At 35.8% G+C, this 17,395-nt stretch overlaps 1 protein-coding gene across 6 annotated transcripts in view; it reads left to right on the forward strand.

The window, feature by feature from the left end:
- The window catches only part of USO1 (USO1 vesicle transport factor), a 79,616-nt gene that overhangs the window by 60,920 nt on the left and 1,301 nt on the right, over positions 1–17,395 (forward strand). For all 6 annotated transcript variants that reach the window (XM_005856638.2, XM_005856635.2, XM_005856637.2 and 3 more), the window contains 10 exons: positions 4,846–4,956; positions 5,301–5,419; positions 5,569–5,750; positions 6,028–6,149; positions 9,672–9,810; positions 11,626–11,789; positions 12,357–12,437; positions 13,499–13,597; positions 15,523–15,630; positions 16,795–17,010. In XM_005856638.2, the coding sequence (XP_005856700.1) occupies positions 4,846–4,956; positions 5,301–5,419; positions 5,569–5,750; positions 6,028–6,149; positions 9,672–9,810; positions 11,626–11,789; positions 12,357–12,437; positions 13,499–13,597; positions 15,523–15,630; positions 16,795–17,010 (1,341 nt within the window). The remainder of the gene's footprint in view (positions 1–4,845; positions 4,957–5,300; positions 5,420–5,568; positions 5,751–6,027; positions 6,150–9,671; positions 9,811–11,625; positions 11,790–12,356; positions 12,438–13,498; positions 13,598–15,522; positions 15,631–16,794; positions 17,011–17,395) is intronic.

The following is a 17,395-nucleotide window of genomic DNA, read 5'->3' on the forward strand; positions in this document are numbered from 1 at the left end:
GCCAGGGCAGGTGGGAAGCTTGGCTTCCTCCATTGCCAAGGGCAACCCAAGCCTCCTGTTCGCTCCAGCTCCGTGGCCATGGCCATCTTGGTTGAGTTTATTTGCATACTCGCTCCTGATTGGCTGGTGGGCGTGGCTTGTGGGTGTGGCAGAGGTATGGTCAATTTGCATGTTTCTCTTTTATTAGATAAGATGTGATGGTTTTTATATTAATTAGGTTCTTGAAAATGTACAATAGTAAGTATAATTTTGTAATTTGAAATATTTTAAATTAAATATTATGGGTTATTCTAGATATAACCCATATACTATAACTACTGTTGGGGATTAGTTTTTTATGTGTGTGTATGGTGAGTTGGGGGGGAAATGTGATTTGTTGGTTTTGTTTTGTTTTGTGGAGTCTTTGGCAAAAAGAGGAGTGTACCTTAATGTTCATGTTTGGGCATATGTTCAGTTGTGGTGTGGGTAGTAATAACTGAGGTCCTGTTGGGAATTGATCTCTGTTTATGAGCATGATTTAACACATTTTAATAACTCACACACAGACATATTTGGCCTGAGGAATTTTTGATATTAGGTAAAGTATTTTATAAGTATACATGTCAGTAATTTGAGAGAGAATTTTTTGTAGGTATAATTTACACTCAGTAAAATGCAGTTAAGTGTTCAATCTGATGATTTTTGGTGGTTAAATATATATCTCTGAAACTACCACCCAAAACAATATTTATAACATATTTATAGTCCTAAAAAGCTCCATCATGCCCTTTTCTTATTAATTCTCTGTCCCCAGAGGCCACCACTTGGAAATGAATCTACAGAAAATAATACTCTAGAATCTCATTTTAAAACTTTAACACTAGAAGCTTAAAATATTGACTTTTCAAATTTTTTACAAAGAATGGAAAAATACTAAACTTGAAATCCACAAAGTAGGAATAAGAGATATTTTTATTTAGAAAATATAATAGGAGAAACATAATAGCTTATGTTGAAGATAAGATGACTCAGCCTTAATTATTTTGTTTGTGGTTCTCTTTCATCCTGTAAAATATGTGATTTCTAGTAACTAAACTGTCAGGGTGGTCTGAAATTATAATTTCAGTGTCTATTTGTTTTTCAAAATATCTTCATTTTATGATGGTACAGTGGACAAATACTGTAGCATTTTTTTACTCAGTAGTAGTTTATTTTTATTTTTATTTTCATTTTAAAACATTTAGAAAAATAGAAAGTGGAAAGAGAATAATGTTCCTCATTCTACTACCCAAAGATAACTACTGGTAAAATTTCAGGCATTTTTTCTGTACTGTTTGTTTATAGAGCAGTGTTCATATATTCCATTTTATAGTCTGTATTTTTTCTTACAGTTATTTGTCATGTTATTAAACACTAAATCAACATCACTTTCTATTATTGTATAATATTTCACCAGATTGATATACCATTGGTTAGTTAACCATAGGTTAGTTAACCATCTCTTTATTTTGGATATTTAATTATCTACCATTTACTCTGTTGTGTATCATGGTTTGGTGAACATCAGAATAATATAATCTGCATAAAAGAGCATTATTACATAGTCCTCACTTTGCATGCTTCCAATATGCATGAGTTTCTGTTAATGCAGCAACGCAAGGGCTGCCTATATTTCACTGAGGTAATAATAAAGAAAAATTATCCCAGCAGTTAATATTATTGTTTTCTTTTTTCAGATCAGCTTTATTCTGCCATCTATTTTAAATTTGGAGCATTATTTCTGCTTTTAATATGCTAGTTAGTTAGAGAGTCATAGAATTGCAGAGCTAGAAACTAGGATAATAGTTTATAACATATGTAAAGCATTTACCATACATTGTTCTAAGTTCTTTACATGTATTTAATCCTTTCCACAACTCTGTGAGATAGGTATTGACTAGTGCCCTTATTTAAGGATGTGGAAGGGAAGTAAGTAAGGTTTTATGGCTATTGAGTTTAGAACCAGGATAGAAATACTGGTATCCTTCTAATGAGATCATTTAATCCAACTCCCTCTGTTACAAAATGAGGAAATTTGGGCCCACATAACATTTGGTTCTTCCAATTTCCAACCAAATGTCCTTTTTATTGATACCGTACTGCCACTCTTAGAATTAAAACTTCAGTTCTTTAAAAATATATATATGTTCTTTTGAAATGGGTAATACATGGTTTAGAAATCAAAATGATATAGAAAGGTATATAATAAGAAGTCTTGGCCTCTATCCTAGTTCCCTGCCTCCTATTATTCAAATGATTTGCCAGGTAAAGGGCATTTCTTTTATACTCTCAGTGCTTTTTATGCATACCCACTGTTCTGCACCTTGGTTTTTTCTTTCATTTAGTGCCACTTTACACTTCCACTAGCTAAGTAAAATAAAATTGCAGTGTACTAGATTATCTGTTTCCCCACAGTCAACAGCATGGTGTCAGACTTGTATTCTTGCCAATCTGATGGGTGGTAAAAAATATTATCTCACTGAGTTTTAATCTGCATTTCCCTTACTAAAATGTTGAATCACTTTCTGTATGTTTGCACATCAGTTGAAGTTTTTCTGTGAACTCTCCTTTTTTATGGTTTATCTACCCATTTTGCTATTGGATTATTAATCCAATTTATTGTTTATAAGAACTTTATTTTATATTAAGGACTTCAACCCTTGTCTGTGATAACTTACAAATATATTTTTTCCTGAGATGTCATTTGTCTTTTGACCTGAGTGTTTTGTTTTGGATTTATTTTATTTTATTTTTGTATCACTTTTATTGTTTCTACTTTGCCATACTTAAAAGGCCTTTACCACTTCAAGATTTTAAGGAATTTGCCCATATTTTTATCTCATACTTTCTGGTATAATTTTTTTCATTTAAGTCTATGTTCCACTTTCCTCAATGTGATATGAGATATGGATCCTCTGATCTTTTTTAGATAGCTATCTAGTTCCAACATTTTTTAAGTCCATCTGTAACTCACTGATGGTTTTGTGCTGGCTATATTCATTTCTCTTTTTTATTTTTTACAGTTTCCCTAGTTATTTTTGCTTGTTTATTTTTCTATATGAACTTGAGAACCAGCTTGTTTCATTCCAGAGGAAAAAAATCTGTTGGTATTTTTATTAAGTCACATTAATTTTCTAAATGTTATTAATTTTATAAATTAATATAGAATTAATATCTTCATGGTCTTGAGTTTTTCTATCTAAACCTGGTTTCTTTCTGTTGATTTGTATCTACTTTCGTGCTCTTTAGGAATGGTTTTTAATTTTCCTAGGTTAGGCTTTATAGTTTTAATTAGGTTCATTCTTGTGTACTTTATATTATTTTGTAACTATAATAAAGGGGATATTCTGTTCTCTCTTAGTTATGTTTGACTTTGCTCTTCTTATCCTTCAATTAGACCTCTAAGAACATACTTCTAGAAGATTCAAATTTGAATTTAATTGCACATTTGTTCACTCAGACATTAGCCAGTGATTTGATAGGAAGCCTTTGTATATATGAAATAGGTATATTTGGCACCTACAAATGGTGTTCCAAGTAATAATAAACTTTTTATATATAACCAGAGAAAATCAATAAAACATTTGCATCTATGACTTGAGTAATTAGTTTTAAGTTCTCTTAGAGTCGATTGAGAATAAGTGTATATATTTTAACTTTTCAGTTTACTTGGGTAACATGAAGATATATTATGGGTATAGTAAAGTCATAGAGGCAAGGAAAAATAATTCATGTGAAAATTAAATTCATGCTAATTAATGCTTACTTGGCAAATCATTTGAAGAGGTCTAATTTAAATTCGTTTAAGTATACTGGAAAATAGATTATAGAAAGGCCAAGATATTGACATCAAGACTCATTAAATTAGAAATTTAATGCTAGAAATTTTTCAAAACGTGATGGTTGTTACTTTAAATTCATAGTTCTCTAGATCTTTGAATAATTATATTTTGGTTATTTTCTGAAATTGCTCCCAAAAGTAATACATTACTGTGCTAATATCCATTACTTTGTTTCAAAAAGTTTTGTTTCACTTAATAAAAAAATATAGGTTACATAATATAATATTGGCTGTGACGATGTTATCAGCAAACAGAATTTCCCACAAAGCAGATATAAATCTGTTGTATCAAAATTTAGAAAACTATAATTTGAATGGATAGGTTAGTGGTCAGTATTGTTTAATTATACTTTGCAGCACTGTAGTTAGTGATTTGGGGCACTTAGCTAACTTACATAAATCTTTTTCTCCTTCATTATGTTTATGATTTTTTATTATCTATTATTTTGTCAGTGAGTTTGTAACATGGCTTGTTTATTTTTCTGTTAGAGAATATATTCTTTAATGGAACTTAACTAAATAATTCAGAAGATTATTTCTTTGTATTTTTCTCAGTGTTTTTTGAAGGAGGTAGAATTTGTCCTTTTACTCGAAACTTGTTTTTAAATTTTTAATTGAAACATCAAAACTTTGGCTAATTAACTTTTTTATAAAGTGACTTAGGATTGATACATTTTTTAAAGCATCTATATCATACACTTCTTCCTTAGCAGACCAGGTTTTTCCACTAATAGTATTTTAGATAACCCAATATATGCTTAAGAACATGAATTAATTCTGATTCCTTACTGTTCATTTCTTACTGTGCAGTACAGCTCATAGAAGACACAAGAATGCATTCTCTTGTTCAATTTTTAAAATCTGGATTCCTGACACATCTTTTATAAGATGTTAAATATGTTTTTATGCAAATGGGGAAGAATCTTAGGGCAACTTTAAATTTGAAAAAAAGTAAAATGGGGTTTCTGCTGACTTACCTATTTCAGGGAAGCAAAATACAAACAAGAGTTGGATTACTGATGTTGCTTTGTACCTGGCTAAGTAACTGTCCGATTGCGGTAACGCATTTTCTTCACAATCCAGCCAATGTTCCATTTGTATCCTTTATATTGTTGTAAAATACATATAAGTAGTTATCATTGTCATTTTTATTTTTTCCTCTCAGTTCGAAGTAGCTCTATGCCCCAAATATTTGAATTTTCTTTATTTGAACTTTTTAAACTGTTAAAGTGGTTAATGGCGCTTGCTTAAGCTCTGTGTGTTTGTGTTTGTGTGTGTGTGTGTGTGTGTGTGTGTGTGTGTGTGTGTGTGTGTGTGTGTTTGCTAGGACTATATAGAATTTCTTATGAAAACTCTTATATGAACTACATGTCAAATTCAAATTATAAAATAAAATACTGTAGATACTTTGAACCATTAGTCTCCTTAACAAAGATTTCAGCTTACAGGACAAATTGCAGAAAATCTTGGAGAGGAAGAACAGTTGGTCCAAGGCTTATGTGCCCTTCTGTTGGGCATTTCTATTTATTTCAATGATAACTCACTTGAGAACTACATGAAGTAAGTAAAGGGGAAATGCTAGGATAAATGACTTATTAATATTATCAAGAGAAAATGATAAATATTTTTGTGCCAAAGTATAATGTAAACCAAGTTTTTATGTTTCGTCATGACTTTTTTTAAGCATCTCAATATACTTATCTCTGTAGAGAGAAACTAAAACAACTAATAGAGAAGAGGATTGGCAAAGAGAATTTCGTAGAGAAACTAGGATTTATTAGCAAACATGAGTTGTATTCCAGAGCATCTCAGAAACCCCAGCCCAACTTTCCCAGCCCAGAATACATGATATTTGATCATGAGTTTACAAAGCTGGTAAAAGAACTTGAAGGTAAGATAAGGACTTTTATATTGGTACTTTTATTAGAAAGTACCTATGATTATATTGTATATGCATATTCTGGTCATGTGCAGATTTTATAAGCTTAAAAGTGGGGTTTTTTTCCTGCTCTTGATGTGTAGCCCATTGAAGGGTTTTCGGCCTTCAGTAAGATTGGAAAGATTATTTCTCTCTCATGCAGTTAGGCCATATGTTTTTACTGATTAATTCTTAATAACATAGTATTTTAAATGTTTAAAATAAATTTTAAATAAGCTTTCTTTTATAGGTGTGATAACTAAGGCCATTTATAAGTCCAGTGAAGAAGATAAAAAAGAAGAAGAGGAGAAGAAAACATTAGAACAGCATGACAGTATTGTGGGACACTACAAAAATATGATTCGAGAGCAGGTGCGTACTGATAAATACACTCTCTGACATACTGATACTTTTCTACTTTAGAAAAGAGTTTTTCCTGGCATTTCAAATGTAAGAGGATACAGAAAGTAAAACACGCTGTTTTCCTAAATAATTCAAAAGCATCTGAGTATTCAATAAACTGAGAATTCATATGTCTTAAGCAGTATGCAGGATGTGAATAAAGACATGAGTCAGACATGTTTCCCTGTCACAGTCTCATGGGGAGACAAACCTATAAATAGATTATGACACATGGATTATAATATACTAGAGGCCCGGTGCATGACATTTGTGCACTGGGGGCAGGGCGTCCCTTAGCCTGGCCTGCATCCTCTCGCTGCTCCTTAGCGCTACCTCAGAGGCAAGAGAGGCTCCCGCCACCACCTCTGCGCTTGCCAGCCGTGAGCCCACCTTCTGGCTGAGCGGCACTCCCCCTGTGGGAGCGCACTGACCACCAGTGGGGCAGCTCCTGCATTGAGCATCTGCCCCCTGGTGGTCAGTGTGTGTCATAGCAACCAGTCATTCTGCCATTTGGTCAATTTGCATAATAGGGTTTTATTATATAGGATTAAGTCCAGTGATAAGAGATAATCAAAGCTGTATGGCAGCACCAAGAGGCACCTAATTTAGCTAAGTAGGAGCAGAGGCTTCAAGAAAACAGAGAAGCTGAGCCCCAAGAGGATGGCCAGGAGTAAGCTAGGCAAAAGGAGAGAGAAGAAAGAGTCTAGAGATGTAACTGGCATATAGATAGAACATTTGGTAGCTATATAAAGGAGGCAGGGCTTGAAGGAGGGAGCCCAAGAAGGAGGTGGTTGTGGTGGGCTAGGGGAGGACATTGGAGCACTAATGATGACGATGATGATAATGGCTGCTGGTTTTGTTTGCTGTGTTCTAGGTAATCACTAAGCACATTTTAAACACAATCTCATTTAATTTTCACATCATCACTACAAAGTAGTTAATGTCTTTGGTTTAAAATAAATGAGGAATCTGTGACGGAGAATTTAACCTGTCCAGGGTCACTCTGTGAGTGGTGGAACAGAATTCAGATACATGTGTTATTGGGACTCTAAAGCTCATACTTTGTGGTATAGAGTCGACCTGAAAAAAGGTGGAAACTAAGGAAGATAAAACTGGCAGGACTTGGTAATGATTGGATGCAGGTGTGAGGAAGCATAAAGGGTCAAATATGATCCTTAGATCACTGTCTTGCACAATTGGATAGCTGATATTGAGTTAGATAGAATAGGGAACAAGAAAGGGAGCTGATTTATTAGAGTGGGTAATTATGAATTTAGTTGAAATTACATTTTCAAAATCATCAATTGACATTTTCTTTTCAGGATACCAGAGAAGCTCCCATTTGCATTGTGTTGAGCACCTTCAATCTTCCATTGCTTTTCTTAAAAATGTTTCTTAGTTTTTTCTTTCAGTTAATTCCTCATCCTGGTACCTTGATTGGAATCCTAGAAAATGCTGTACTGGTAGTATTATCTGGAAAATGAGATTACTGATGTTGTTAAAATCCCATTGTCATAAATTCCAGTACACTGGTGGCAGTTCATGTGGGACAGCCCTCAACTCCTGCCATTGTGCACAGCCTGAGGCAGGTGTGGCAAGTAAGAGCTTGGATGGAGCCCTCTAAATGACAGCTGCCTGTGTGTTTTTCTTCCCCATAGTCTATATTCTTGAGATTGAAATTGTAAGAAAGAATAAAAATCTATTTATATAAAAGCTTAATATGCTACTAGTAAGTGTCTGACCCAGCCGTCAACCTTTTGGTCGACCGCTCGACAAGTCGCTATGATGCACACTGACCACCAGGAAGAAGACGCTCTGACCAGTAGGTTAGCTTGCTGCTAGGGTCCAGCCGATTGGGACTGGGCAAGATGGGCTGGACACGCCCTGGAGCCCTCGTGCTGTCCCTCCCCAGCCAGCCAGCCCCGATTGTCCCCAATCATCAGCCAGGCCGGGGACCCCACCTGTGCATGAATTCTTGCACCGGGGCTCTAGTAGTGTTATATTTATGGTTCAGTCTGAGCCTTTCAGTGTATGAGCAAATCAGTAAATTAGAATCAACCTTGAATGATCCAAATTTGGATTATTAAACTACCCGTGGTTATTAGGATTTTTCATCTCTATCTTAGTACAAATATGTAATGTCTTTAGAGCACTAGAAAACAAATACTTGGAATGTGATGTTATAGCCTGCACTTGAAGCTGATAAATATGGTTGATTTGGAAGAAGAAAAGAGTGATTTGACACAGTTACTTGTAATGACTTTTCTTTAGAAATGTTTCTTTTAAATATTTACACCATTTAAAATGCTAGTTGAGCGCTAGCTGGTTTGGCTCAGTGGATAGAGTGTCGGCCTGTAGACTAGAGGGTCCCAAGTTCGATTCCGGTCAAGGGCACATGCCTGGGTTGTGGGCTCGATCCCTAGTAGGGGGCATGCAGGAGGCACCCAATCAGTGTTCTCTCTCATCATTGATGTTTTCATCTCTCCCTCTCCCTTCTCTGAAATTAATAAAAATGTATTTTTAAAAAGCTTTTAAAAAATAAATAAAAATAGAATAAAATGCTATTTGATAATTAAGCAATAAGCATAGAGAGCTATAAAATGTTTATATACACTTTGACATTTGAGAATCCATCCTAAGGAAATTCTCCAAAATTCAGGACAATTATATGGACTAACATATTTATGGTAATAAATTTACCATTTAGAGAAATGGAAAGTGGCCTCAGTGTTGCTTTTGAGTATAAATCATAGTACATCTACTGACTAGATATTAAGTAAGCATTAAAAATTATGATCGTGGCCCTAGCCCGTTCGGCTCTGTGGTTAGAGCATCGGCCCCTGGACTGAAGGATCTCGGGTTCCATTCCTGTCAAGGACACATATCTTGGTTGCAGGCTTGAGCTGCAGCCTTGATCAAGGCGCATGCAGGAAACAACCAGTTGATGTGTCTCTCTCACATCGATATTTCTCTCTGTGTGTCTCTCCCCCACTTTTCCACTCTCTTTAAAAATTAGTGGAAAAATATCCTCAGGTGAAGATTAACAAAAAAAAATTATGATTATGAAACTGTTAGCAACATGGGGAAATTATGAATGAATAGTCAGTAAATTAAAGGTTACAAATGTTCTTTTACATGATTGTCTTTAATGTGAAAAGTAATATAGGTGCCTATGTATAATACATATACTACCTTTTTTAAGTAGTTTGGTTTAAATTTCTTAAATGATTTGATACCATAAAATGGAATTTTTCAAATTGACCCTCCTCACTCCCAATAATTGCATAGGTTACAGGATGTATGATAGTGCTTCTTAGTGGGGTTTTATGTTAACTGGACTTGGTGCATAAACTGCCTAATTATTGAACGGTTTTGGAAGTGTTGAGTACTTTAACATCCTGACCCAAAGGAATCTCTCGTTTTTAATTTGTTCACCTTCTTAATGCTAATTGGTTTGAATTTACAACACTTGAATTATGTTTTGTTTCACAGGATCTGCAACTTGAGGAATTAAAGCAACAGATTTCTACATTAAAATGTCAAAATGAACAGCTCCAAACAGCAGTCACACAACAAGTATCTCAGATTCAGCAACACAAAGATCAGTATAATCTTCTTAAAGTACAGCTAGGTACGTGTAGTTGGCCATCACTGTTGCAGTGTCCCCAAGAGTTGTCAAACACAGTCAAACAGATTATTTTTGTAGACTAGTCTTTCTTTAATCTCAAATCAATCACTGTGACAAACATGTAAATCAGATTTTGAAGTTCAGCCTCCTTGCTACCTGTTTGATTTTCTGGTGCATTGACTTTTAGCCTTTGGGTGTACATTAGAATCTCCTGAGTTTTGGGGGGGGGGGGGGTTGTTTTTTTGTGTGTGTTTTTTTTATATAGCATCAGTACTTATCGGATGGGTACTAGATTTATCGGGGTGATCACTTTGTAAGTTATATAAATGTCTAATCACTATATTGTACACTGAAATTAACACAATATTGTATGTCAACTGTAATTGAAAAATATAAAATAAAATAAAAAGTTAAATGGCTTCCCAAGACCACTGAGCTTGCACACAGCAGAGCAAAACTACCTTCCAACTCTAAATTCTGCAACCTGGACATGTGCTCTTGACCGGAATTGAACCCGAGACCCTTCAGTCCGCAGGCTGATACTCTATCCACTGAGCCAAACCAGCTAGGGCTGAAAAATAAATATTTTAATTAAAAAATAAATAGCACCAATACTGAGACCTTACTGTGTTTCTGATTTAATTTGTCAGGTTTGGGTCCATGCATCAGTAATTATTACAGGCTCATCCCCAGGTGATTCTAATGTATAACCAGTTAAAAATGACTGGTCTAGCCCAGCCAGCATGGCTCAGTGATTGAGCGTCGACCTATGAACCAGGAGGTCAAGGTTCAATTCCTGGTCAGGGCACATGCCTGGGGTTGTGGTCTCAATCCCCAGTCAGGGGCATGCAGGAGGCAGCCAATCAATGATTCTCTCTCTTCATTGATTTTTTTTTCTCTCTCTCTCTCCCTCTCCCTTTCTCTCTGAAATCAATGAAAATATTTTTTTTTAAAAAAAAAGATGACTGATCTAATTTTTTTATTTCCTTGTCTACAAAGTTGAGCTGATAAAGGCATCTGGGTCATTTTGGAATTAAATAAAATAATATTAGTAAAATTCTAGTTCAGTGCCTGGCACATGGTAAGAGCTCCAATTCTTGTAAATAGTATCATCACCCTGTAGTGCTTATGATAGGAATGCTAGCTACTTAGAAATGTAGTTTGTTTATATCAAAGTGATTAAAATTTTCAGAAAAATTATCTATTTTACTTCCTTTATTTATGACAATAATTTGTCAGTTATTTTAGTCCATATAGAAGGCTATTCCTTTCAGGACATTTTTTTTTAAGGGATTTTATTTTCTCTTATGTTGGCAGAATTAGAATTGAAACTAGTATCATTTTTAATCTTAGATCACCAAACCATGCAGTTTAGTCTTAATAAGACTATTCTGCCGAAACCGGTTTGGCTCAGTGGATAGAGCGTCGGCCTGCAGACTGAAGGGTCCCAGGTTCGATTCCGGTCAAGGGCATGTACCTGGGTTGCGGGCACATCCCCAGTGGTAGATGTGCGGGAGGCAGCTGATCGATGTTTCTCTCTCATCGATGTTTCTAACTCTCTATCTCTCTCCCTTCCTCTCTGTAAAAAAATCAATAAAATATATTAAAAAAAAAGACTATTCTGCTTTTCTCCCAGAAACCCTGAAAATACCATTAGTTCATTATTTTTATCAACACACTATTTTGCAAAAATGAAATGTGCTTACAAAAGTGCTGCCAAACTAAGCAAATTATATATTTATATTTGAATCTTCTAATTCAAAAAATGAAAAACTTAAGTTTTGTGCTGGCTTTTCACATTTTATGCTTGTCTAATAGGAAAAGACAATCAGCATCAAAGTTCTCACAGTGATGGGGCTCAAATGAATGGCATTCAACCAGAAGAAATTGGTAGGTTGCGACAAGAGATAGAAGAATTAAAAAGTAATCAGGAACTTTTACGAAGCCAACTGGCCGAAAAGGACTCTTTGATTGAAAAACTGGTAAGTAAGTGTTAAAAATTTTTTAAAAAGAGGTCAAGAGTAATTCTCATTATCCTGGTTTTTTATTTTTTTTCTGGATCCCTTAGGCCAAAGTATCATAATAAGATTTTAGAATATGAGCTGTGTCAGACTGTCTGAAGTTTCACTACTTCCTACCTAATTGACTGTAAGCAATTTAACTGTGAAAAAGTTGTAGACAGTATGTGGTATCTTGAAATTTTATCAAAATTAAAATGTTGGGCCCTGACCAGGTGGCTCAGTTGGTTGGAGAATCGTCCCTTATGCCAAAAGGTTTAGGGTTTGATTCCCTATCAAGGCACATACATCTAGGTTGTGGGTTCAATCCCTGGTTGAGGCACTTGAGGAAGGCAACCAATCGATGTTTTTCTTTCACATCAATGTTTCTCCCTTACTCTCTCTCAGGTGAGGATTTAAAAAAAGAAAAAAAATTAAAATGTTGGTATGAAATTTTTTGGTAAATATTTACATGTACGGTTCTGTTTTGTTTTGTTTTCCTATCTCTTTAGAATGAATTTATTTCATAATTTATTTCTATGCTATTTGTAGAAATCTTCCCAAACATCCCCAGACACAAATGAAGCAACAGCTTCTGCTAGAGATTCTGAAAAAATTGCAGAATTAAAACAGGTAATTGTCCAGCTTGATCCAAGTTCTATTTTGTCTTGTTTTAATTATGATAGAATAGCCACCTTTCAGTTCTATTAATCTAGAGCTACTTTGTGTTGTGCGAGCAAAAACTGATAGTGATGAAAGCCAAGTGCAAATCCAGAAGCTGTTGTAATTATATGGTAATGATATTTGCTTGTTATTGTGTTTTTTTAATTTTTTAATGGTGTTCTTTTTAAGAGATCTCAGCATCTCACCAGATTATTTGTAGATTATCAGTGAACTAAATTAAGGAGAACATAATTATGTTTATAAGCTACAAATATCTATACTAATAAATAGCTAATATGCTCATGGTCGATATGCCGTAACAGGTATCGACCAGGTCATTAGCATATTAGCTGGGGCGTTGCTCAGGAGACGGGGTGGAAGCAGGGAGACGCCCGGAGGGGGCGGGACTATCCCATGCGGGGGAGGGCATGGGTGAGAGCCCATAGCACCGCCCTCACCAGTCCTTCGCCACCCACCGCTCGCACTCTGAGCGCCCTGTGGCCCAACTGCCAGGGGAAGGAGCACAGCGCAGCAGGCGGAGGCTTCCATGCTTTCCTCCACCACCATGATGGGGCAGAGCCACCGCATTGCTCCAGAGAGGGCAGAAGCAGGGAGGCACCCAGAGAAGGCGGGACCAGCCCGAGGCGACTCGAGGGACTGAGGGCAGGGCTTGAAGCAGCCAGAGAAGGCCAGAGGGTTTGGGGGCTGGGCCAGGCGCGCTGGAGCTCTGCGTGGACAGGTTCGGGTGTCAACGCAGGGCTGCAGGTGGGTGGGTGGCGCCGTGCGATGTCACGCGCTGGGCTCCTAGTGAAGTTATAAAATCTTATGCCTAATTTATACAGTATTGACCATGATAATTGCTTTGTTAAGTGTATTAGTTATTTAAACCTTTCTGTCCAAAAAAAATATTGGTTTTTAGAATTGAAAAGAAAAAAACGGGAGGTAAACTTGTGTGTATGTCCTGAAAATAGACATTTCCTTGATGAAATTAATGCCATTTAAGTTTACACCGCAAATGTTTTTTCTCTCAGGAATTGGCAACATTAAAGTCTCAGTTAAACTCAAAATCTGTGGAGATCACCAAACTACAGACAGAAAAGCAGGAGCTGTTACATAAAACAGAAGCATTTGTAAGTTAGTTAATTTTTTTTCTCCTGAAAAATAGAAAACACAAGGTTAAGATGTTGTTTCTCAACCACTGTGGAAAAGAAGCAAATTTGTCAAAAAGTACCTTCCCCTTAGCCAGAGTTCTAGTCACATCTGCTTCTTGTCCATGGTGGCAGTCTCAATATTATAGTCAGACTCAACCAGTCAATTTAATCAGATACTTAGTGGTTCATTTTGCTGATATTTGTATTTCATCCTGTCTCTGTACCGTCAGTCAAGTTAGGTTTACTGCTGGTATAAAATTGTGAGAAACCTTGTTGAGAACCCATGCAATTCACAGGGGTCCAAGCCATCAGACAAGAAGGCCCACCTGGATCCTTCCTGGATAGCCACCTCTCTGTTCTAGCTTCTGCTGAGTGGTTGATTGGATCAATGAGTCACACATGCAGCCTCTTTACAAATGGTTGTCCAGCCACCCCGTTGATGTTTCACCAGAATATGCCTTGTCATTTATTGCAATAGAGATAGGCTGATGATTTTCTAAATTTTCAAATTCTCATTATCTTTTGCTTGTCTTCTGCTTACTGTTGGGATCACTCTTCTTTCTAGGAGCGCACTTTATTCATGTAAATATGTGAGGGAATTATATTTTCTGTTATTGGAAATAAAATTTTAAAATAGCAAGAAAATTTTAAAATAGCAAGGAATTTTATGAGGAATTTTATTCCTTCTTCAGTTTCTGTCTCTCCTCACATTTTATTTTAAGCAGCAAGGAACTAGACCACGCCCTTGACACTTTGCTTAGAAATCTTCTCAGCTAAATGTCCTCGTTCATCACTTACAAATTCTACTTTCCACAGAACACTAGACATAATTTAGCCAAGTTCTTTGTCACTTTATAACAAGAACTAGAGGCCCAATGCATGAAATTCATGCAAGAGTAGGCCTTCCTCCCCTGGCTGCCGGCACTGGCTTCCCTCTGGCACCCAGAACCCAGGCTTCCCTTGCAGCCCCAGCTTCATCCGGAAGGACATCTGGTCTAATTAGCATATTATGCTTTTATTATTATAGATTGCCTTTCCTCCACTTTCCTGATTTCCATCTCAGACCTCAGCCAAAACCACTTTAACATCCATATTTCTATCAGCATTGTGTTCATGATGATACTCATTTTCTCTATGAGCTGCAAAAACTACTGATGTAGAAGGAAGGCTGTTGGCATTATTACAAGAGACTAAAGTGGAAGCTTTCTCTCAGCTCTCCTTTTTTCTTTCTGAGCCCTGACCAGAATTGCCTTTAATGACCATATTTCTGCCAACAGTCTCTTCAAGACAATGTACGCTTTGTCTAACATGCACCTGAAAACTCTTCCAGACTCTACCAATTCTAAAGTCCTTTACACATTTTTAGATATTTGCTATACCAGCACCTCACTTCCCAGTATTTTATAGAAAAAAAGGTGGGGAAAGACTGAAAAACTGATTTAAGAATACTTCCTATAGCTCTTAAGAAAATACTTACATTTCACCAGTTAATGGCATTCAGCTCAGTGTTCCCACCTGTCTCTCTGAGATGATAGTGTCAATTAAACTTACAGGAATTTTATGAGGAAACGGCTTTGAAAACTATTCCCTGCTAGTAAATGCTATGTTACAGCTACGGGAAAGCTGTTTTTTTGGTTGCTTTCCTGGTGTGACCTTGAGGCAGCTTAACCCAGCCTTCCTCATCCTCTGCTGAGATCGGTGCCCACCGCGCTTGTCTTCTGCTTACTGTTGGGATCACTCTTCTTTCTAGGAGCGCACTTTATTCATGTAAATATGTGAGGGAATTATATTTTCTGTTATTGGAAATAAAATTTTAAAATAGCAAGAAAATTAAATCACCTTTGGGGTTTCATATTGATCATAACTTTAAAGAAACTGTTTTTTCCCCTAATTTCTACTTTCAGGCACAATCAGTTCCTGTATCAGGAGAGAGTGAAGCTGCAATAGCTGCAAAAACTACTGATGTAGAAGGAAGGCTGTCGGCATTATTACAAGAGACTAAAGAGTTAAAGGTTGGCTTTGGTGAAACTTTTATTTACTGTATATTATATGAAATGAACTCCAGGAAATGAGAGTTTATTCACTTAATTTCTCAAATCCTTAGATTTATGAAGAAAGCTAATGAGGTGTAATGTTATCTTACAGTCTTTATATTCTGTTACCCAAAATGGCACAAATGAAGATTTTTTTAATGCTTTTTCAAATAATTGTACCAAATATGTAAAGTAAGAATACATCAGAATGTACTTTGAAAGTGAAAATAGTTTTCTTATCAATCTCTAATCACAATAAGAAACAGGAATACAAGTTTGGCTAATACACAAGCCACGTGTAAGCTTTTCATAGGCCAAAGAACACAGGCACATGAAATCCTGCAGCCTATTGTGTGACATAGAAACCAGAATAAATAATAAAAGGGAGGAATGAGGTAGTAGTAAAAAAAAATAAGTAAATAGAAGGCATGCAGGAAAAAAATGGAAAAAGGGAGATAATGTGTAATTATGTGTTTTGAATTATGGTCAAATTATTTTTAAGCCATTGGTTTTGCTTGAAGCTATTTTTTTCTGCCTTTAATTGTATGTATAAAGTTGGGATGAAATTTTTTTTAAAAACTTTAGTTCTAATTCTGATGCTAACCAGGCTTCTGCTATAAAATTTTTTGTGTATTTATTCCTCTGATTATCTGAAATGGTATTGCCTCTTAGGATTTATTGAGGAATAACTGATTAAAAATATTTTTTTGATGTTAAACTGTATTTTTCACAGTAACCATCTTTGATGTATAACCTAACATAAATTCTCATGTTACTGGATGAATGTATGTTTTCAGCGTCCTATCACCCTGACCAGGTTGCTCAGAGCGTCGTCCCAATCCGCCAAAGTTGCGGATTCAATCCCTGGTCAGGACACATACAAGAAGCAACCAATGAATGCATAAATAAGTGAATCAACAAACCTAACAAACTGACGTCTCTCTCTCTCACCCCGCCCCCTCTTCTCTCTCTCTAAAATCAATAAATAAAATTTAAAAACAAAACAAACAAAAAAACCTCTACCCTTAAACTCCTCAGATTGGACAGATACAGTGATTTATCATAGAAAGAACCTACTTGTTTAAAACCTTAGGAGAGTTAATACTAATTTTAGATTTGTGATTTTCACCTTTCTTTTCCTAGAACGAAATTAAAGCACTGTCTGAGGAAAGAGCTTCTATTAAAGAACAGCTGGACTCATCTAACAGTACCATTGTCATTTTACAAAATGAAAAAAACCAGCTAGAGGTGAACATTAAAGATTCTAAAAAAGAACAGGATGATCTCTTGGTGCTGTTGGCTGATCAGGATCAGAAAATATTGTCATTAAAGGATAAACTCAAGGGACTCGGTCATCCAGTAAGATTGAAATGTTTCTCAAAATGTTATATATTATCTTTCTTTATAATGTATTTTTAAAATTATATAATATTGTACCTATATATCTAGAATACAGGCATAGATACGTTAGGTACATGAATTCAGTATCATCTACACGGTGTTCACCGAGTTGACTTAAGATGCAGATTGGGCAGTTTTCATCATTTGTTAACTGTTCTCTTTTGGGCTTTGAGCCTAGAGAGTGAATTAATTTGATTGTTCCTGTCATAACAAGACTCTTATCACCCAAATGTGGCATTCTGTTTTGACTTGTTTAGCCATCTGTTGGCCAATTAACCTATATGTCTCATCTCATATTAAAAATGGCAGAGCAGTCAGGGAGAGGACAATGCGGGGGGGGGGG

This window comes from Myotis brandtii, unplaced genomic scaffold, assembly GCF_000412655.1.
Source record: "Myotis brandtii unplaced genomic scaffold, ASM41265v1 scaffold1038, whole genome shotgun sequence".
NCBI lineage: Eukaryota > Metazoa > Chordata > Mammalia > Chiroptera > Vespertilionidae > Myotis > Myotis brandtii.